This window comes from Vicugna pacos, chromosome 26 (assembly GCF_048564905.1).
Source record: "Vicugna pacos chromosome 26, VicPac4, whole genome shotgun sequence".
Taxonomy (NCBI): Eukaryota; Metazoa; Chordata; class Mammalia; order Artiodactyla; family Camelidae; genus Vicugna; species Vicugna pacos.
This window is the reverse complement of record NC_133012.1, coordinates 15,387,209-15,411,001: the sequence shown is the minus strand read 5'-3', so window position 1 is coordinate 15,411,001 and position 23,793 is coordinate 15,387,209. Positions and strand designations below refer to the sequence as shown.

General features: G+C 35.8%; 1 protein-coding gene across 1 annotated transcript in view; it reads right to left on the bottom strand.

Annotated features, from left to right (window-relative positions):
• Positions 1-479: 479 nt before the first annotated feature.
• ZDHHC2 (zDHHC palmitoyltransferase 2) overlaps positions 480-23,793 on the bottom strand; it is a 54,583-nt gene continuing 31,269 nt past the window's right edge. Inside the window, exons 4-13 of the mRNA XM_072950387.1 lie at positions 20,752-20,872; positions 18,744-18,813; positions 18,054-18,086; positions 15,617-15,737; positions 13,269-13,401; positions 11,176-11,302; positions 10,809-10,901; positions 6,907-7,019; positions 5,268-5,342; positions 480-2,972 (exon numbers count right to left, since the gene is read on the bottom strand). Coding sequence (XP_072806488.1) covers positions 5,302-5,342; positions 6,907-7,019; positions 10,809-10,901; positions 11,176-11,302; positions 13,269-13,401; positions 15,617-15,737; positions 18,054-18,086; positions 18,744-18,813; positions 20,752-20,872 — 852 coding nt within the window. The 3' untranslated portion in view covers positions 480-2,972; positions 5,268-5,301. The remainder of the gene's footprint in view (positions 2,973-5,267; positions 5,343-6,906; positions 7,020-10,808; positions 10,902-11,175; positions 11,303-13,268; positions 13,402-15,616; positions 15,738-18,053; positions 18,087-18,743; positions 18,814-20,751; positions 20,873-23,793) is intronic.

Here is a 23,793-nt window from a genome sequence, read left to right as displayed (position 1 = left end):
AATTGTATACCAAAGTATACAGTGTTAACTCCAGAGTCAGCCCAGTAGGTTTACACATACTATTTCAAAATAGGGAAAACTTGCTAGTTGGTAAGATAATAGAGTAACAGCTTTTTCACAGGTTTTCTTGAAGCATGAATCACATGATTACTAGCTTAACTTTTTTTATGAACATGGTTTATAAGACCTTTGTGTTTGACTTTCCTAGTGAAGACAGTTTTCTGTCAAACATACCAAATTTCCAATTATCTGTTGCTTTCAGTGTGCTTGAATTTTGTCTGTTTCTAATTGTCTTCAGGCTCATTTAACTACTAAGGAGTAATTACATCATCCTTTCATCCATCTCTTCTCAAAAGACCTATATTATGAGCAGGCTGCAGACATGAGTTTTGTAGTAGTTCTGGCAGTCTGTTAGGAATGTGTATCTTTAAAGCCATTTAGATTGTCAGTGCAAAGGCAATTGCATATCAACAGCTAACAAAGGTGATCAACCTGCCTTTATTATGGAATAAGAGGAGGGAGTTTGCAGATAAGCACTTCCTTGAATGTCTCATCACTGTATTTAGATGCAGTTTTTCTTTATCTTTGAAAAAAACAATTCTTTACCTACACAATGGCAAATAGTTAGCTAATACATATGAAGCATTTGTACAATATTATTAAATGAAAAAATTCTTAAATATTGATACCTATATGATAGAATCTCTAAAAACAGGAAAAATCAAAATGTCAGTTTAATGGACTGTCAGGAATCATGCTTCAGGTGTCTTCAAATCTGAGTTACTGAGTATTTAAAGTAAAATGTTTAAGGTGTTTTTAAGGTGCAATTTATAAATACATACAAAATGCAGGTTTATTTGATGCTTTATTCACTCCAGTAAAATGGATCCTGCATATCTAGTGATCAGCGCCATCATCTCCAAAAATTATAATCCCCTAAAATTAAAAACAAAACAAAAAACCCTTTAAAGATTTGTCATCGTATGAAACCAAAAAGGGGACCATTACAATATAATGAAAAACATTTTATTTTAAAATATGTTTTCAAATCTCATTCTAATGTGTATTGATTTATGTGTTTCAATAATTACATGAAAAAGCTAAAGAGGGGTGGTTAACAGCACTCTAGCAAAGTGAAGAATCAAAAGCCCACTCTTCCCCTAGCTTCTAGTTTGACAGGAGGGGACACCTGTCACTAAGGACAGCTCTAGTACTGTGCTTTGAGGAAACCTGGCTGCATATAATTTTTAATACATTACATGATGCTGTTGCCCTTAAGACTTCAAGCAGCAGCTACAGGTTCCAACCTGGCACTTCAGGTAGTGAAAAATGATGACCAAAAATACTTTAAGATAAAAAGTAAAAATGTATCATACCTTCTGAGATTTCTTGAAGTAGACTCTCAGATCAAAAGCTTTAGCTTAAAAAAAAAAATTGAAAAAGACCACCATCCTATTGTTCAAAGAACTGCACTGAAATGACTTATAAAATGGACCGGGCTGACATTGGTTCTTTCATAAAGTCATTTAATATAAAACTCTGTATTTTTAGCAAGGATGAATAATTGCAAGGATCTTTTACTCCATTATCCTCTCATCTTCTAGTCTAGTTTGTGTTCAGTTTGTCTAAGTCAGATTTTGAAAACTTTTAATACCGTTTTCTCTGATTAAATACCAGTTCCTTAGCTGTGTAGTCTTAAAAGGTAATCTGCTTTAAATTCTCAAAATCAGTACCAAAAAAATGTATACAGCATATTCTAATTGCTAACATTTACAAAACTTGCACTCCATCAAATTAAAAAGAATAAAATAAAACTTTTTTTTAATAGTGCATACAAGGCACAAGAGCTTCTTGGTGTATTTACTGAAGCCGAACATTTTGGCATCAACAAACACACCACTTTAGTTTACCTTAAACTCAGTTTCCAAACAGCAAGCCATTTAGTTCACGTTGAACTAAATTTCCAAAAGTGTATGATTTTTGATGATTTACATAATTTAATCGTAGCCGGTTTTTGAGGACCTATGTAGTTATTAAACTGTCAAACTTTTGATGAGAGGACACAGAAATAAAACAGGTATCAATGGAGGATTCATCTATTGGTCCATGATGAATTCTCAACAGAAATTCAGTATTTCTTCTATGTTCAACAGGAGAAATAACCTAAAAAGAGATTTTCAAAAGCCAAGCCAGCAAAAGAATAACATAAACTAATCTTCAGAAGTGGGATTGTAGACTTTCCCCCAATTTTCAGATAATTGAAAGAGATGAAAATACATTTCTGATGTAATGGAAATGCACTCGTTCTGACAACGATTTTCTAGCCAGCTGAGCTCCAGCTTCAACGATCACACTTCTTTTCCAGCAGGGAACAAAGGCTAGAATTAGATTAAAGTCCGGCAAAAAAAATGGATGGTCATCTTCAACTGCAGGCCATCTGAAATCTGTAATAAATTCGTAGTTTTTACAGTCCACGCAGTCTGAGGCTGGATTCACACCGGAGGGAGTAAACTAGTCCCATTTACTACCTCCCCCTTCTCACAGGAAACTACTAGGTTTTATGAATAAAGCTGATTATTACAATGTGACTTGAATTCCTTTAAATCTCAGTATCTTAATACTTTCAATTTTATGAACAGAAAATCAGAGGATCAAATGGGCTTTTGATGTAATAAACTGTGCTACCCAAATATTTGGGTGAAAACTGGCCCATGAATTTATTTCAGGTTTTTATGATAGAAGATATTTTTGTCCTTGATTCATCAACCATAACCACTCTTAGTATTTAACAGGAATTTGTGTTAGTTGAAACAAACTGTATACTGGGTTAAAAATGTGTTACGCTTTAAGCAACGGCTTGGAGAGAACTAATCAATTCATATTCTGTAGATCCAGCCAGAGGGAAATGGGAAAAACTGGCTAATGGTGCCTTCGTGTGGGAAGCCTCTTCCATCCATCAACAGTATTGATACCTTGGAATGAAACAGAAAAACGTGAAACCATTGTGTTAATGATAAAAACAAAAGCAAGCAAGCAAACAAGCAAACAAAGCTAGCCAACTCATTCATGGTTTGTTGCAGTAACATCCTCGTTCAAAATTAAATGTTTTCTATGCTAGAAGGCCCAGTAGATGAGTTCTTTGATACAGAAAAAGACCTCTACATCAGTGCTTCTCAAACTGTAATATACACACACAAGACAGGAGGGTCTTGTTAAAATGCAGATTCGGATTCAGTAAGTCTAGGATAAGCTCCAGAATTCCGCCCTTCTATTAAGCTCCAGGTGATGCCAATGCTGTGGCTTGGGGCCCCAATCTGAGGGACAGAGTTCTATGTTGTTAGTTCTCAATTTGTCTGAGACCCATGGGCGTTTAGGAGTGACAAGTGATTTCGGCAGGGGATTTAGGGGAATAATTTAAAATTTCAAGTGCATAGAAGCACTACATTTTAAAAATTTCTGTTGCATAAGAGCAAAGTTTGGGCAGGCTAAATTTAATCTACCCTTCAGCACTACTGTGGGTTTAGGCACAGGATGACTATGTGGCAACTATAATGAACTAAGGAATATTTTATAAAAAGGCCACAGGTCATTTACTAACGTAGTTCAAACAGAGGAGGAGAGACTATGAAGATTTCATTTAGTAATACAATAAAATTAGGTGTATTAATATCAGATAATATTGTTTAGTATGAAGTGTACTGAATGAAGTACAAGTCTGAGATGTAAAGCAGGAAAAGCTTTTGAAAGCTATTCTGACTATCTATTAGCTACCTTAGGAAAATTAAGTTTTTTTAAAGAAACATTTTCCTATCATTGGTTATGTCAACAGAACGAAAAACATCACATCAGAAAATGACTTTTTTTCTCACATCATGCAGCTGATTCATGCTGCCATTGGGTTTTTATGACCACTATGGTCATATATTCAAATGTAATAAAATCAAGTTTCTGTGAGATTTTTAACTTCATGATGTTATTTTATCACCTATTTACCAATGGTTTCTTTAGAACCTACTCTGTGTCTGGCACTGCAAAGTGGTGAGAATAATGATGAACAAACACAACATCGATCTTGTCAAAATCCTGGGAAATCTACCTGACTTACGCATGACGTCACGTTACTACGTCAACTTGTAAAATGTTTAATACAGACATCACAAACAATGGTAATTATAACTAATTTAACATACTGAAAAAAAAATCCTGTGAAACTTTGTATGCTCTCCAGAACTATAATATTTTGCGTGTGGTATTGGCTAGTGATTCACATCTGTATAATCATAGTTACATTTTAAGAATTATTTCCAGAAATTTACATTGTCTCTTTGGTAACCAAATTAAGAACATTAAATTTTCACTATTCCAACCACAGGTATGATCAGACTGATCTACTATACCATCACGTACAGTTATCCAAAACCGAAACACTTGCCCACTGGTACACGGAGTTACATGTCTATTCTTCAAAACCAAAACCAAACTAAAGCCAGACAGCCATGAAGTACTTCGACACAAATGATTCTGTTTTAGATGCTACTCTCTTGCTAAGTCACAGATCTGAAAGTAGAGAGGGATCTTGGTAAATTTAATATTCAATTCTCTTTATTGTTTCTTGTAACAGTACATAGAGTTGTTTGTTTTGTTAAGATGTTTCTAGCTTTGTTCCAAGGGGGGCTCTTTACTGTAGCTTTTTATTGACTATAGACGTATAAAAAGATTTGGTTATAAGAAAAATGATTTGGAAGTTCAGGTTTAAGAAAATTATGTGTTAAAGAAAATGATTTGGAACTCCTATCACTTTAAGGGTGACACGTTCTGGGGTCTTACTGTGACCGAAAATAGGGCGGCAGAGATCTGTGCTAACAAGATGTAATCATCTTGTAATTAGACCCAGTGAGATTCAGCTAACGGAAGGTCAAGGATATGACCACTGTACATCCTGAAGGATAGAAACAACCAAAAATGAAAATCGCACATGATTCTATGAAATGACAAGATAAACTGTCATGTAAAGTTCAATATTTTGCATTCTTGCTATTTAACGCCTTACTATAAAAATGAATTTTGTTCATCACCTTATTTTTTATAATTTATCAGCTTAACCTAAATGCTAGCTGATACTGAAGCTGAATCCATGTCCAGAGGTCGACTAAGACACCTCTTATTTGAGCCACTCAAAAATAACTGTTTTTGGAAATTATTTGCCCTAAGAGAACTAGAAAACTACTAAAAATATAAAACAACAATACAGGAAAGGTTTTTCTTACTTTCATAAAGTCTGAGTGAATTTTGTTAGAAGAGTTAGGTCTCATTCTCCATGGTCAGTGCAGGATTGCTCATACCTTCAAGAAAGAATGTAAGTTAGCAATTTGTTGTTGCTAGGGAGAGATTATTTTTTCATCTATGAATGCCCCCCAGTATTCTTCCAAAGGTGTCTTGTACATAGTCTGGGTGTTAATAAGAAGGTTACACAGAAACACACACACACACAATACAGTTGGCCACAACCAGTGTCACAAAAAAGCATTTTAGAAATAGAGACACACACGTGAGGAAGTAGGGGTATGAACAAAATACTGTAAGACACATTGAACCCAGCACTTCTCACATCACCTAACGTACCACTTTCTCCTTCTTCATCTACCTGCCTCAATCTGGTCAAACTGATCTTTGGGCCCTTTCTCATCTCACCATTCTCATATTCCTCTTCCTTCTTCTGCACCATCCTTTAAACTTTAATTTCTCAACTCACCTATCAAAGTAACGGAAAATTCATCTAACATGCCCCCAAATTAAAAGCACATAGAAACCAGAAAATCACTTCTATGTTAATGTAGAACCATAAGGTGAAATATGAATCTCTTCTGAGAGGAAGAAGAGGGTTTTGTCTTTCTACCACCCAAATATACATCACTTCTTTGTCTCTAAGGAAACTGAAGGGTTCAAAAGGCAAGTAGGTGTCATCAGCTTTCATTTAGATAATACCTAGTACTTCCCATAGACTGAAAAACGGAATGGCACATCTGAAGGTGGAGAGACAGACACCAAATTATGAACACCGTCAATGGTGGGCTCTTCAGAGGACATATACACCCGTTAAGTGGAGATTTTCTGGCTAACAGTGTCTTAATCGTGGGTGTATAGTTTTCCACTCAAGGGACCATACATGTATACACACTCCAGCATGTGTGATCACATGCTTTGTTTAATCCTTACCAACCCTGAGAAATAAGCAGTATTTTAAAGAAGAGGAAACTAAGTCCAAAAAGAGGTTAAGTAACAATTATCGCATGCTGATTAGGTGCTCAAACTGGGATTTGATTATCAGATCTGTCTGACTTCAAAGACTTGCTTGTTCTATGCCAATTAACTATACTGATCCAAGTAATAATCAAAAGATTAAAATCGACACCAAATAAAAACAGAACTGTGAGTGGGATATGAAGAAATAACAGGCAGACAAAGTTACGGCAACCATGCAATCCTTTTACTTTGACATTTTGAAACTGGATAGAAATCTTCGAGTAAAGGAACTACATAATTTGAGATCCTTTTCAGCAGATACTTTTCAACCTTTTGTGGGCGTTAACTGCATTTTTTTTCCAATTTAAAAGAATGTTATATTCTGAGTTTATTTCTATCATTGTATTTAATATGCAGTAGTAAAGATGTGGTTCTCTAAACTGGAAAAAAAAGCAATGTAGATCTCTTTCACAAAGTGATTTTTCTATGGCTTACAGACATGAATCAGAGTACCTCACAAATAGTCCTTTGAAGATAATTCTACACTTACAACGGCAGTCTGACTCCAAAACAAGAATTCCACAGGTAATAGAATGAAAAATTTCCACCACTTTCACCTTCTAAAACTAAACTATATCCAAGGCGCACAACAAGTTTCCTTACCAGTTTTTCCTTTTCCCGGGTTTGTGCTGATCTCGCTCCAAGACTGAGAATCAGTAAGAAGGTGGCTTTGGGACTCTCTCAATGGCTTGGCAGGAAATTGATGGTTTTCAGAACTGAAAAATCATCATCATCACCATCATCATCACCATCATCATCATCATCATTACATTAACTCTTGATAGTCTTAAGGTGAGTGTTTCTCAAAGGATGGACCTCAAACCACTTGTGGTGCAAGATAATTGCAGGAGTTACCCCAGAGAATTTGGGGAAAACCGGAACAAGGCAATAAACCTCACTGACTCACAGGGAGAAAAGTCTCTCCTCAGTTCTCTTTTCTTTCTTCTGATTGCAATACGATGACAGTTGCTAACTTTGGCAAATCTCCGTTTTTAATACAGAGAATAGGCCTGAGCCTTAGACTTGGGCAGGTAACGGAATCTAGTCAGAACCTAACAATATTTTATTGCCAATTTTTTTTTCTTAAGGTATATTCTATGGCAAACTATGCTAGTTTCTCACTTATGACAGTGATATAAAGTTTGGTTTAAAGATAAATTTAAGTACCAATTTAAATAAATATATTAAAGAAAAATATTAATTTCACAAGTGGCACGTGGATATGGGAAAAAACATAAGAAGGTGATGGTGGAAAGGTAAGTTTGAGAAAAAACTGGCATAGTGTTTCTAAAGCAGCCTAACTGGTCTCGCACAAAGAATTCTCTGTCTTTCTTTCTAAAGCTGAAACAGTGAATTTGAACATTATCTTGCAGAAATGTTGAAAACACCTGACATTCTCAGGTCTTAAAAATCTGATGTTTAATTTGGGAAGGAAAGAGTTTAAAAGAAAGAATTTAAGTTTTAAAATTTAAGTAGATGTGCCACATACTGACCCATTGGATAATATGAAAAAAATATACAATGATTAAAATAACATTTCACTTGATTAAAAAAATTATTTCCATAGAAAGTATTAGTGTACTTTTTACAACACCCTAACATAGTAATGATAATAATGTTCAAAAGAAAAAAACTACTTAAAATCCTTCCATCAGTAATTTCACATATATTTTTAAAGGATATGCCTATGCTCCTTAATAATTACCGCATTATCTAAAATTTGAGAATATTTTGTGCAGCTTTAACAACCCTCATTAAAATTTTGGAGGAAAATCTTGAAAAAGAAAAGCACGGCTCCTATTCATATGAAAAACTGCTTTTATTCTGATTCTGATTATTCCTCAAGAAAGGGACCACAGACCAGGTGTGCGTGCCCAGTCCTGGTTCAGGGACTCCTGAGATTGGTTACTGCTAACAGCGCTCTAACAAATGGCAAGGATCCATTCATTCAACAAGAGTCACTGAGAACTTATGACAACAATGAGCAACGTCTTTGATCTCGCGGAAATTTTGCTGTGATTGAGGAAGAGTAATAAAAAATAAGTCAGGTGATAAGAGCGATGACAATCATAAAAGACAGTATAAAGGGAAGGGAGAGGCAGGTTACTATTACCCGAAGGGTTTTAAAGATGGCCGCTACTGTAAAGTTACACCTGAGCAGAAAGTGAGTGACGAGAAGGCACAGACCATTCCGGATCTGGAGGAAGGACCTTCAGGAAGGGGAACTGGCAGGTACAAAGGCACTAACTAATAAGGAACATGCTTGGAGTATCTGAGGAACAGCAAGATTATGTGTCCAAGAACTATGAGTGATGGGAACGTGGTAAGGGATGACACCAGAGAGGTGCTCGGTGCCAGATCTGTCAGGACAAAGTAAGGACATTCATTAGCTTTCATGCTAAGAAGGATGGGAAACCAGTGGAAGGTTCTGAGCAGGAGAGTGGCACTACCTGATGTACGTTTTAAAAGAATCACTCTGACTTTTTAATGGACAATGGACTGGAGTTGGGCAAACATGGAGTCAGAAAGATCGGTAACAAAGGTACTGAAATACTCTATGTGAAAAATGACGGCTTCAACCAGGAAAGCACCAGGGAGGTGATAAGGAAGTATTCAGGTAATAGATACATTTTGAGGGAACATCTATTTGTCTATCTATCCTAAATTTGATGATTTGCAAATGGAATGTTACACAGGGTCACTGAAAGGAGGGTATCTAGGGTGACTTCAAAGTTTCTGGCCCGAGCACCTGGGAGAATGGAGATCACGACCGCCAACTTATGAAAAAAGGGAGGAGAATCAGGTTTCAGGTGTTGGCGATGGTATAAGACGGCTGGGAATCAAGAGATCTGCTTTGCACTTGTTCAGTCGGCAATGACGTTAAGACATGTAGGTGGGAACGTTAAGTTGACAAATACACAGCTCTGGAGTACGGAGAGGAGACCAGCACCATCCACAGCAAATTTATACAAGCAAATCAGGGGGAACTGTAGAATTCTGTAGAAGAGAATTTAGCTGTCAAAATCCAATCTCAACATTAAAAGGAAAGGGAAGAGAAGCCCAGAGAGGGTACTTGAACTCTTCAAGATCACCTAGCCAGGTAACAGTGCCAGAAAGGATTTCTCCCAATACCCATGGTACACTTAGCAGGAGAAACACTATCTCTAAAACCCAAACAGTGTTAAACCACAAAAACCACTTAACAAGGATTAAAAAAAAATATTGAAAACTGCTGTTAAATGTTGTAAAAGCATGAAGACATATTCTAAATAATTTATTAAAACTAGATTTTTCTGCACTGAGGTTTTAAAAAAAACATTAGAATTTAGCTCCTGAATTTTCAAGCCAAAATTTATAGGGCAAGACCCAGTAAGACTCTGGTGGCCTTGAATGTCCCTGTGGCACAGATCAGAACGGCCTCCTCATTAACTGGAAAGACCTAATCTGTACACAGCTCACTCTGGGGATGAGGTGGCAAATAGATTTCATCTTGCGACAATTTTAAATGATTCTGGAATGGCTACCAGGGTCACTGCCTTGCGAAGGATTCTGGTGTCATGTCAGGCTCCATGGGAGAAAGGCTGTGATCAGTGAGAAATGGGAACTGGACAGGAGTAGTGTAAGCAAAGGTGCCGTGCACAGGGTGTTCCTAAAAGGAAGATCTGTAAAATTTAAGATTATGATCATGCTTTTGCTATTGGCTTTCATTTAAAAATGAGAGGTATGGTCCTATTCCAAAATACAAAAATCTGTCTTAAAGATGTAAAACATAAGTTTTAAACTTAAAAACTTCATATAAAGCATATTTAAAGTTTTGGTGTTTTGCCTTTTGCCAGTTAGTAGCAAAGTGAGAGTCAAATTTCAGGTCTTCCTCAAATGCTTGATAGACTGGAGCCAAGAGACTTAATGTGGAGGATGGTGTCTCCAGATAATGAATTCCCCAGACTCCTTCTCTCCACAGAAGTGGCTCAGATCATGCTTAGAGGTCTTGAAAGAGTCTACCAGGAACACGGTGCACATTGCTAACAGGACTATCAAGCAGGTGGCTGGGATTCCATTTGATCTTCTAAGGCCTGATCCGGGGAAGTTTTTCTGATCTCTTTCTAACAGTTCCCACGGAGAGGAGAGACCTGGAGGGTCAGAGGGAAAGTCTACCTGGCTGCTCACTTGATCATAAGGAGACTAACTTGGGCTTACAATTTTTTTCTTTTAAGCACTACATTTAGAAAATCATACTATATTTCAATAAACCAAAGTGTATGGAGAATTAGCACCTGTTTACTGACCACCCAGATGACTACTAGAATTGTATGATTGTAACTAAAGCCCTCTAGGGACCCCTCCCCAGTCACACTTTCTTCCCTCCTTCATCCCAAGTGGAAACCAGTTGTAGTAAATTATCTTAAGTTCTTAAAATTTTTTTTCAAAGGAACATATAATCATAGGACTCAAGGATAAAATATATTATTTGAAAGTAAAATAGAAAAAAAAAAAAACGGGATTACTTTTTGGATGTTGAATTCAATCCTGCAGGAGTAGATGGTTGTTCGGGATCCTGGTTAACAAGGCAAGTTGGAAAGGAGCAGCCATCACCTAGACTGTAATTAAAATAAACACAATTGCGCAGTAAAAAAGATGACGTCTGTGAGTAGAACATAATTATATTATGGACAAAATGTGTGCCTCAGACATTGTCTTCAATACAGCATGTTTATGGGGATGTGATGATGTGACGAACTGATTTCCATATGGATATAACAGTGAATCATAATATAATACTTTTAAAAAATAGGAGTTCTTATCCAGAATTAGAGTTCTTTTGTTGGATGACTTGCATTAGTCTAAAGGCTGAACACTTTCACAACAAAGTACCTTGAAAAAATGGGGAGCAACCAGTACTTCTTCTCATCACCAAAAACCTGTCGCATATTTTTACCGAAACCCAAGCTGAATCCGTTCTTATCTGTTCCATGTCGAAAGACTGGACTTCTAAATGCCTCTACAAGAGATGGGACAGCAATCACATGAGTAAAGAGCACATCAACCAGTAACCCCTAGAGTTAGAAATGACCAGGTTGAATGAGGAAACTCTGAAAACCAATGGCTGGCTTCCCCTGACTACTTATGTGCCTACCAATAGCCCTGCAGTGAAGATGGTCTATTCTAAAACAAATAGAAAATATGACTAGATCTACTTTAATTTTTAAGTAACCCTTTTATTCTTGCAGCAGCACACATGCATTGTAGAAAATCAGAAATGCCAACAAGCAAATAAATGAAAACTTTACATCTGTTAGATCTTTATTAGATAGGTGGCTGGCTGGCTGGCTAGAAATAGATACAAATATATGTGTTTTTCAACCAAAGTGAGACTGCAACCTTTTTTCAGTTAATAAATTCCATTTTCCAGTTTCATGAAAATTTTATCCAATCGTAAATGTTTTTTCTAGCTGATTAAAAATGTACTTTAAAGTCTCTGTCCAAGTCAGGATCCAGTGCAGAACCATATGCTGTATTCAGTTATGCCCACTTTGCTTATGGAAGCTGAGGTTCAGAGGGGCTGTGGGACATGCCCAAAATCACACAAAAAATAAACAACAGCAATGGAACTTGAACAAGGTCATCAATGTTCTATTAATGTGGTATATTATCACTGATTGATCTTTGTATCTTAAACCACTCTCGCATTCCTGGGATAAAGCCTAGTTGGTCATGGTATATAATCCTCTTAATATGTTACTAGATTTAGTTTACAGATGTTACTGAGGGTTTCTGCACATATATTTATAAAGCATATTGGTCTGTAGTCTTCTTGTGGTATCTTTGACTTTGGTCAGACAGTATTAGGGCAATGCTGGCCTCATAGAATGAGTTAGGAAACTTCCCTCTCTCCTAACTCTTGGCAGAGTTTAAGAAGAATTGGTGTTAATTCTTCTTAAATGTTCGGTAGACTCACCAGTGAAACCATCTTGTCTTGGGTGTTTCTTTGTTGGGAGGTTTTAAATTAGTGATTCAATCTCCTTACTTGTTATAGGTCTATTTAAGGTTTTTATTTCTTCTTGAGTCAAACCGGTAGTTTGCGTGCTCCTAAGAATGTGTCCATTTCACCTAGGTGACCTAATTTTTTGATGTACAATTGTTCACAGAATTCTCTTACAATCATTTTCCATTTCTGCAAAGCTGGGAGTCATGATTTCTGATTTTCATGATTGAAGTCCTCTTTTTTTTCTTTCTCACTATAGGCTTGTCAAATTTGTTGATATTTTCAATGAAGTAATTGATTTTGTTGATCTTCTGTTTTTTTAAATTCTCTATTCCCATTATCTCCTGTCTAATTTTTATTATTTTCCACCTTTTTCTAGCTTTGGGTTTACTTTGCTCTCCTTTTTGTAGTTCCTTAAGGTGTAAAGTTACTGACTTGAGGAATTCCTGCTTTACCGTCAGCATTTATGGCTGTACATTGCCTGCAAAGCACTGCTTTTGCTGCATCCCATCTCTGTAGGGCTTCTGGAATTCGGTTTTCTCTGCCTGAGATGGTCTGTCTCTTTCCATGACTGACTGCTTAGATTAAATACTTTTCATTTAATTGAGCTCTTGCCTGACCACTCTGTCCCAACAGGTTCCCTTCACCACCTCTAGCCCTTGATTCACACTTTAGCATCTTGTTTCCTTCAAATCACTTTGCATTTTCTAGTCACTTTCATGTTTGGCTATTGACTCTCCGTGTCCGTCTCTGGACTGTTTTAACCTTGCTCACCACTGTATATACACAATGTTTCACACACAATGGACAGTCAAAAAATAAATGGAATGAGTGAATTTGTATTTGTCCCACAAGACAATACGGGAAATAAGAGTGATTTTTACAGTTTCAGGACAGGTTAGCATTTACTCGTATAGCAACTTCTGAGGAATGTCTAGTTTTGTATTTAAAGTTCTGTTAACTACAAGAATTGGATACTCACCTAATGTAGATTTATTTTTGCTGACTAGCCAACAATGATAGCCAAACAGAGAAGACAAGCTGACAGAAAACATAGCTGCAGCAAAGAATAAAAACATAATATGGAACTTGGCTTGAGTATCAGGTAGGCCATTCTATAAAGAAAGGAAGAAAATAAAATGTTTTGTCAAAGGGATGAGTATTTCCCTATGTTTATAAATAAGATTTTTGTTTGTTTAAATTTTTCCTTAAATTTAGATCTGGAGAAAGATACATGGCTTTATGCTAAAACTTTGAGAAAAAAATACATCTTCAGATTCAAATAAATGTTTACTATAACATGAGTATATATATATATATATATATATATATATATACACACATATATATATATATATATGGAAAAGATTAAAATTTGGACTATTTCATTTGTTTTGTACCACCAAATTCATAGAAAAACTATGGTAATATGTGTATAAACTTTATCAGTAGGAAGCAAGATAAAAGTAAGCTACAGAATATAGTTTTGAATTGACTTTCTGAAAATGTTTCGTTAACATATTCCAGATTGACTGACGTTTAAACAGTTTTATTATAATGCCAGAAAATGAAGGTGAACTGGCACAAGTTAACTACTATTCTCATTGATGCTTTACATCACTACAAACAACAGAATCAACTACAAGAACACATACAACACACTCACAATAAGGCTTTAAGAGATTTTAAATAATGTTCTCACTGCAAAGGTCAACACCCGTGTATAACACCTATCTAACATAAACCTTACAACACCTTTTGGATGAAAACGGTCATCCCGGAGCAAAACCAGATTGCCTCTCACTGTGCATATGTCCAAGGAGATCTGCCCTCCCTCCAGCATGGCAGGCTTGGGGCCACTGAGTGAAGCACCTGAGCTGCTAGGAGGGGTCCCCTGCTGAGGCTGCTCCAGTGACCTGTACTACCTGCCAGACTGACCCAGGTCACAAGCTCTCACTGACGGCTTTGACAGCAGAGTCCTCACACTGAAAACCAGTCATTCCTCCACAAACACCTTTGTGGTTTGGATATGAAACCATCCTCAGGAAGGAGGAGCAGTGAGGCATATGCTCTCGGACAGTCGTCAGGGGTCATTCTTCTCGCTGGACACGGAAGTGCTCTTGAACGCGAGGAGCATGGTCATTCGCCCTTGTATTCCTAGCGCTTAGCGATGTAACCCGCACATAGTAGGCCCTCAACAAATCTCTGGTACTGAATGTGGCTCGAATCTCACGTCAATGATCCAGCAATTCAGAAAGTCTTACCATAAATGAAGGATCATTTAATGCATGTAATAAAGCAATTCTGGCAGGGGATAACTTTTTTTTTTTTTTACCATTGTTTGATGTTCATGAGGAGTTAAGTGTCTTTGGGTATTTAAAAACCACAATTAGAATTTCATTTTGCTTACATTTAAAATATACAGTGCAGAAAAGAAAATGAGCTGCCTAAAGCATATACCTAATAACAATTCAGAACATCATAGACATAACAGTTTGATAATCTTTCTACACATAAAGAAATACTTCTGTTTTTAAATACTGGGAAAAAAAACTTCTTATATAGTCAATTCTCGTTATTCGCAGTGGTGATGTTCTATAAAGTTGCCATGAACACCGAATCTGTGAACCCTGAACCACCTCTTCCAGGGAAAACACAGGGTTAGATTCCTGCAAACCTCTGGTTACAACATTTTTGTCAAATGATCAATATGTAACCTTGTTCTATGCATGTTTCTGCTTATAATCACCATATTGATACCTTATTTAACATATATTAAATAACATAAAACTCACAGCCAACAGCATCATAACTTAATGCCTGAAGGAAGCTTATCCAAACACGTATTTTCTCCAGGAGGCACACATCACAGCCTCTTCTTTTGCTCAGAAACACTAGACAGCACTTCAGTGCTATGCTTGCGGACCTTTTAAACAATGAAATCACCAACAAAAAAAGCACAAAAATGCAAAAGACATGGCACTAAATACACTGAAAAGCACACTTATTTACAGTATGTGAGTTCAAACAGGAAGGCAGCAGGTCATCTTGTTTGATCTCGACTGGAAATGTGCACATGGGTGACTCAAGTTTTTCCTACTCTGTGTATGTCTGCAAATGACCACAAAAGCTATGCTGAGTATTTACTTTGAGGTTACAAATAAACGTGAGCAAGTAGGTGAATTCACAAACACGGAATCTGCGAATAATGAGGACTGATTATATAAAAATTAGCTCTGTCTATAACATTAGTGCCTAAATTAATTCACTACTGAAAATCTATATATGTATTTTTGTATACCAAAAAAAGTCACCAAGGTAATGACTTACGGTCCAAAATTTGATAAAATACTGTAAATCTGTAGCAGCAATAAAAACGCAGTACAGCAGAGAATAAGCCAAGAAAAGGAGGAAAAATTTATAATTTGAAAATCCAACACAATTGTTCACCCTGTTAACAAAACACAAAAACAACATTTTCAATGAGTTTTGCATTGTCGCCCTAGGTATACACAGGTTCAACCTTAACACAAGTATTTGGTCTCCTATCATTTAAAATGTATTGGTGTTTCTTTAAGTATAACTCGTAAGATTTCTTTACACATACAAACATTTAAAGACATTCATTTCACTAGAAAGGAATTTCCGTGTTCAGCTTTTTAAAATTTGATATGTAATTCTGCTTCAAACAATCATGACCCCTGTAACTGTATTTCCTGCCCAATTATTCAAATAAGCACATGCCTTAAGCCTAGATCTTGTGAGAAATCTACTAATATCAAGCAGATAAGGGGAATTTTGTAAGTTCTTCTCTATGTTACCTTTGGGTTTGATTCCTAACTACAATTAAGTAATCTAAAAATCTTTCAGGCTTTCCCAAATTAGATGAAGTATCTTCACAAGCCACTTGCCGTAGGGCACCACTGAAGCAACCAGATGATCAAAGTACATTAAATGGGAGGTTTAAGAAAAGAAACAGGACTGGGAGCCAGGCAGCCAGGTCGTCATGCACATTTGATGCTGACTATGAGGCCCTAATGAAGTGCGACAGTCTCTAAGAACTTCATTTTCCTTCTCTGTCAAAAAAAGCACTGTGAGATCTTTTCTGAGCACCAACTTTATGTGCTATGATTCCAAATATGGAGATTTATAATTCTCCGTTTTTACTCTGAAGTCATTATATTTGGAGATGGGGGTGGGGACAGTAAGAATTTCAACTACTTTATTAATAAACATAAATACAAATACCACTTGTACTTTATAGTCATTTTTCTATCAAAGCTTTTAATTTTTTCCCTTTTTCATAAAGACAAGGGAATTCCTGGACGATCTTGTACAAACATGACACAAGACCTAGATGGAAGGTTAACTCTGTTAACTGGTATAACATACCCATTGCATTGAACATACATGTTTCCTCTCCTCAGATACCTTTGTTTCTGCTCTAACGTGGGTAAGGTAACCTCGCTCTCTATTGACTTTCTCAATGTTTACAGTGGAACTATGCTGATATGAAAAATGTTTACTCAACTGCGCCTAAGGTTAACAATACTGTATTGTGCACTCAAAATTTTAAGAGAACAGAGCTCATGGTAAGTGTTCCTGCAATAAAAAATTTTTTAATTAAAAAATTAAAAATTAAACATTTACTGGGCTTATGAAAATACTAGAAATTTGGGGGGAAAATGAAAAATGTTTATATCTTCCTCCCTCAAAAGATACAAGGTAAAGGGAACAGCATTAGATTTAGTCATGCTGGAACTTAAGGGTATTTTGTATGGCAAATGAATTCATAAAGAGGGCAAAAATTGTGCGTGCACCTTGTATGAGCACAGTCACATCTGCAGCTCTAGAAGATTCCAGTACGAGTGCAAACCAGTTACTGAGATTGCCTCTTAGGATATCTGAAGGAAATAACGGCAAGAAAGAATACTGCAGACAGTTCCACACAAGCCTCATCTAATTGTGTTCTGTTACAAAAGGACAAGGGACATTTCCTTCACTTACTTGTACTGGTTTCAGGAGGAGAGAATGGACAGACAAAGGCCGAGTGCATTAAGACTGGACCATGCGGATGAAGACAATGACCCTTTTGAGGACTAGGGGAACATGAGAAGGAATAGGAAAGACTGTTTCTCTTCCAAGAGGAATGTAAGAAGCAGCTTTTGTATCAGATGACAAATAGCATTTTTATAGAAAGCAAAATGATTTTGAATATAGATTTTTACAACATCTAATTTAGCCTACTTTAACTTCTACTTAGGGGCATGGTGTAATTTGTCAGAGAAAGTCAGTAAATAATGACCAAGTATTTTAGAGTTCGATATGTACTTTTTACTTGAGGAAATACAGTAATAATACATATTTTTAGTAATACTTTACTTTCTTAAAAACAGGCAGCTTTATTAGAAAAACTTCAAGTGAAGCACTGTGTATAATTTATGTGTACATTTTGGTGTAATTTCTGGGAAGTATTTCAGAATTTCTGTGTTTATACACATGCAAAAAAGAAACGCATTTGCTCTGAGCAAATATGAGAAAATAACTTTTACATTGTTAACCAACTGGTGTTAAAATTATTTCATGGAAACTCTCCTGAATAAAGAAAGGTTCTTCTGAGTTAACTAAACAAATATCACAAACTAAATCTGAAAGGACCTCCTAGGTCAGCAAAGGCAAGATATCATTCATAAAACGATTTAAAAAGATCAATGATTCAACTTATTATGTTATAAAGGAAAGAACTTAAGCATAGGGCCATACTCACCATGGGCAATGATGATCCATCTTCAAAATACATCTAAAAAAAAAAACCACATACACAAAACTCAACATCCCACAAAACTGTAATCCCCATACATTATAAAAAGGAAATATAAAACAGTTACTTCAAAAGAGTGGTGGCAAGTAAAATACTGCAAGATTATTTACTTATCTAAAAACTGAATAACAGCACAAGTCCTCATCTAAAACAAACCCTGTGGCCAATTATATATGATACAATAATAGAACTTTAAATTCAACATACACAAGCTTTAAGGTGCAAATAAAATAACTCGTTTTCTAAAAACAATGCAGTATGTTAATATATAACTATCTTATGCTAAAGAAAGTGCAAAATGTCAACGTATTTACAGAAAGTCTGGATAAAACTTTTCTGTTAATGTCCAGTCTTAAGCCAAGTAGTAGTGTCCTTGGACCCTTAATTATATAACACCAGACTGTCATGAAGCTGATCATCTTTATAAAGATGGAAATCAGTCACAGAAGGATTTGTTAACTAGAGCTAGCCAAGTCTGAGTTGCTAAAAATCATGCACTCCATTCATGTCCAAATGAATCGGGGGGAAAAGGGACAATTCATCATGGTCCTCAGTCACACTCAGAAAAGGAAATTAACACATTATATAAAAAGAGCACCAGCATGTAAACATTTTAGAAGTAAAAGGTGTTCTTACTTATCACAGACGGAACAGTGATGGCAGCGGTCTGGTTTTATGAGTTGGCATCTGTCACAATAGCGGATTGCTACGAACAAAAAGCTCCACTTAGCCTCAGATTTTACAGTGAGTTGAATATACAATGATATGGCTCTTAATCATCTATCCAAATTTAAATTCTAACAAGCATAATGAATTTAAATTTGGTAAAAAAGTGACATATTTGACTCTGAGTAAATACAAAAACGGAACAACTCGCCTACAGCCTCAGTTCTCTGAAAAGGTTTCCCAAGAAAAGAGAATCTTTCGGGAAAACTGTTCGAAGGCACTCTTGAGTATACGGATACTTCATAAAATAGTCCTAGTAAGGCTCACAAAGGATGCTACCATGTCCACGTCTATCAAAGTACACAGAGGGTCTCCCTCAAATCAATGTATCCCCTGTGCCTGCCAGGATAATTAGGTGAGAATACAAGCACATTTTAGCAGCTTTTACGAGAAACACAATTTAGAAATTTGTGGGTAAACTCAATCAGTTGCCTAAACTGGGAAAGAGCTCACATCTTGTCTGCTGGATGAGATACAAGATCAGAAGCGAGTAGTGGAAGAAATACTTCCAGTAGAGAATTCTGATTCTTGGGACCAAAGTCCTGCTCCTGTCTTCTCTAATCAAAGACAACGGCCAGCTGTGTCTTATGGATGACTGATGCCGAGATGTTCATTCAGTACACAGGCGCCTGACAGCATGCACTCAGTTTACCAAAACTACAGGAAAGTAGTTAAGTGAGCAGTCCAGTAGGACCACAGAAAAACCAAACTAATGAATTTAAAATTTGGAAAAAAAAATGCTGGTGAGCAATTGCCAAGGTTAAATTAGCTAACACTAGAATGACCAAAACAGGAAACGTCCGCTATAAACTAAGAATAAAATTTGCTTTTTTTTTTTTTATAAGACAACAAGGCCAAGATGAGTTGTTTTCATTGCTGAAATAAGTTCTTAATCGTCCCCTTATGACTTTCTTTTCCAGGAATTCCGGAGATGAGTGGCACGGGCTGCTCATCTCCTGAAGGCACACGTCTCCCAGGTGCACCCCAAGGGAAGCTACGAGGTACCACTGGCTCCTGGGGAGTAATCAGAGCGTGAGGCCGTGCCTCCAGAAGGAATACACTGCGAGCCCAGTGAGTACCCGTGAATTCTCTAGAAGCTACGTTAAAAGAAGTAAAAAGAATCAGGGGAAATTAATTTTAATGATGTATTTTACTTTACCTAATATGTTCAAAATATTATTTCAATATATAATTAATATACAAATTATTAGCGACATATTTTACTTTTTTTTCCATACCAAGTCTTTGAAACCTGTCATGTGTTTTACACTTATAGTCACATTTTAAGTCGTCAGTAGTCACAAAGGACTAGTGGTTACCATAATGGGTACATGGGTCTAAAGTCACAGACTCTCCTGGTGAGTTTTGGTGGTCCATATGTTCAATTTGCAAGACATCTCTTTAATTAGATACTTGTTAAGTTACCTAAAAAATTTGACCCAAGTGACATTAATTTGCCTTTATTTAAAAATTACCATACATTTTAAAGATAAAGAAATTGTATCCATACCTGAATTAAGTTTTGTATAATTTATATAGTAACTTTTAAATTCATGTAAAATTATCAATGTTATGTTCATTATAGATACTGCTCTTTTAAATTAAATTAAAAAGAACAGGAAGGTCTACAATTAAACCTTTAAAAGTGAATACAACCACAAATCAAGATTTCAGCTGTTCCAACACCTTCACTGAGCACAACCAGGAGGGTAAAATAAGAAGCAAAGCCAGTTCTGAGTTGGCTGAGATGTCTGTGCCAGAGCACTATTCAAGCTTCCATTCTGTTTTATGGAGCTGACTGAATAATGATCCAGGTCATAACACAATGTGTTTCAGTGAGTGAGTGATCGTTTCCAGTATAAATATGCTTTCTAACAGTCACCAAAACCTGTCCTGCCAAAAACTCTTTGCCATCTACCTCCAGACATGGTCCTGGTGTAGATGGGAAGGTCCTTGGCTGCTCGCCTGAGAACTTCCTGATGGGCTTCTCCTCTGGGCTCTCTCTCCAGCAGTTCTTTCTCTGCGTAAGACAGATGGAACTGTGGAAGAAATTTAAATTTTAATCAGTGTTCTCAAAGAAATGATAACATATTGATCCACTATGCCCACAAAAAGGTGTTTATAAAATATTAATGGTATATGACATATATATTCAGAGAGGTAATAGAGTTTGAAATCAGAGCAAGTCTGTTAAATCTCATGGATCATTAGTTTATAAATCTAACAAAAGAAATAATCATACCTACTTTCTCAGATATTTGTGAAACTCAAGAGAAATACAGCATGTACAAGTGCTTTCTAAACTGTAGAGTTCTATCCAAATATTAGTTATATTAATAGATGAAATGGCAAAATAAATTTGGCTCAATGGATGCATTTTTCAATTGGCTATAATTAGAAACAAGAATAGAAAGACATCAAGCATGTGTTCTCATCGAAGTGAGTTCTGACTTAGGGATAATCATTCCATGAGTTCACTAGCACTTAAAAGGACTAGTCATTAACTTTACTTCCTGTCCTGCCAATTTGGCCCATCCAATTAAAAAAAATACTTATTTGAGAAAAATAAAAATCTGTTTGGGCTCCTCAACTTAATAATCATAAAAAATGGTTTTAAAAGTCTATTTGAACTCCTATAAATGTGTTCCAGGAGGCATGTACAGCATCCTTTTTTGAAATATAAAAGACTAAAGACAACCCAATGTCCATGAAAAGGATAATGTATAGATAGGTAGGAGTATGATGTATCTAAATAACTGAATCCTATACGGCACCTCACAGTGAATGAAATACAGTTGTGCACAACAGACTCTCAACGTATTGATATATGTATAAGTAAAATACACTTTAAACTGTATTATTGTTTACAGATACATATATATGATAAATTTATAAAGAAAAACAAGGAAATGATTAATACAAAACTCACGATAGCTATACTGAGAAATGCAGGGAAATACAACATGCGAGAACACAGAAGACACCGAAAACATAAATAATGTTTCTATTTGGCTGAGTGATTGTTTAGGTGTTTTCATTTTATTAGCTTTTGAAAAATGACCTAAGTATGTCAATGAAGGAAAGAAAAACAATTTGGTGAAAACAAGGTCATGATATTTGAGTCTAAATCTTTATCTTCAGAGAAATAAAAATTAAAAATCTGTTTAGAGGTTGACAATTCTGCTGAGGTTATTTTAAAAACAGAAACAAATCTCCAGCTTTCAAATGTAAGTAATTTTTGTTACCATAATATTCCCTAATGCATGATGTTTTAATTTTAAAATTTCAGACCCATTAAAGTAAAGTAAATAAAAAGAAATTTTCTCTAAGTAGACATTTTACATAATATGAATTATTCTAAATCAGCATATCAAATTTACATGCATTCAACTAGTAGATATGTTGCAGTCAGGCTCCCTAAGAGTTTCTGAAAGATACTTGAGTAAATGTATTGTCCACATTAAATGTTCCTCCTATTAGAAGTTCACAGCATTTGCTCACTATTAATTAATTTCATAGTGTTTCAGTTACACTTCAACCAAGTCTTCTTTTTATTAGAGAACGACATTAGAAACCAAGATTTAGGATCAAGTGTAGTCTTCATATTAAAGGAGAATATAATTTTTAAAAGATGTACAAATTGGAAAAAACTAAAATTTAGTAACAAACAGGAAACAAAATTAAAACATATAAATTTTTTGCCTGTTAAGCTGGCAACAGTTTTCTTAGTAACAACATGCAGTGCCAGGGTTCTGATGAAAGCGGTGGCCTTGGGAACTGCTACAGTCCTTTTGGGAAGCAATCTGGCAAATGACTTACATTTTCTGCATCTAGTAATTCTACCTCTATGAATTTATAAGGAAATAACTCAAAATAAAGGTAAAGCTCCATACACAAACATGTTAACAACATTATTTATAATACGAAAAGCTGCGATCAGTCTAAAAATCCAGTGTTTCGATGAGAACATTATGCTGTTATTTAAAATGACTTAATCAACCAATGAAGAACTATTACATGAAAAAAAACAGAACATGTGCACTCTGAGTACAACTAGGGAAAAATAGAAATTCAGAATGTAAACTGGCTGAATTAGAGTGGGGGATTTCTTTTCTTTTTCTTTTTGCCTACTCTTCATTTTCAAAATATAATTTAGTATGGTTGTTATTTCTTTCATATTGGGAGAAAACTTCATGGATTGAAAAATTACATTCTCTCAATGGTGACAAGAAAATATTAACATTATTTTCTTATATTATCTATCCTTCTACTTTTTTAGTCCTGTTTTTCAAGGATTTTTAGCACCTAAGAGCACCTAGCTGTCAGAATAAGTCCAGGACCCTCATTTTAAAAATGCAGGGTCTCTGGCTGCTGATCAGTTAGGAGATTAGCCCAAGAGCTTGCACTTTATTAATGGAATAACCCCAGATTTTTAACCAGCAAGCAAGGGCTTTTTCTTTCATGACAATGGTCTCCAAACATCTTGATCATGTACCCCATCAATAAAAAATAGTTTGAGACTGTACTGCCAATATATGCATATTTATTTATACATGTACTCTTACTAGCTAATATATTATGGACTTTATATATGAAACTTCTGAAAAAGGAAAAACATAAAAGAATAACATATAAATATAAGTTTTGCTATTTTTTTTCTCCATGTTCCAGTTGATGTCCTGGGCACACTGTGTGGTGTCTACTCTTCATAGCAGAGCATGGAGCAGTGACAAGAGTGCAGCCTCGATGGTCAAAAGGATTTCGGTTTGAAAGTCAGCTCTGTCACATACAAGCACTCGATGCCTTAGGATAATGGGCTCATGTTCAAGCCTACTGCTCCATCTGTAACACGGTAATAAATAAACACCTATCTCCTACGGTTACATGAACTGAATAAGGTATATGTCTTCTGTTCAAAAATCACCCAACAAAGCTTGGTACAACTGTAAACTCACTGCCA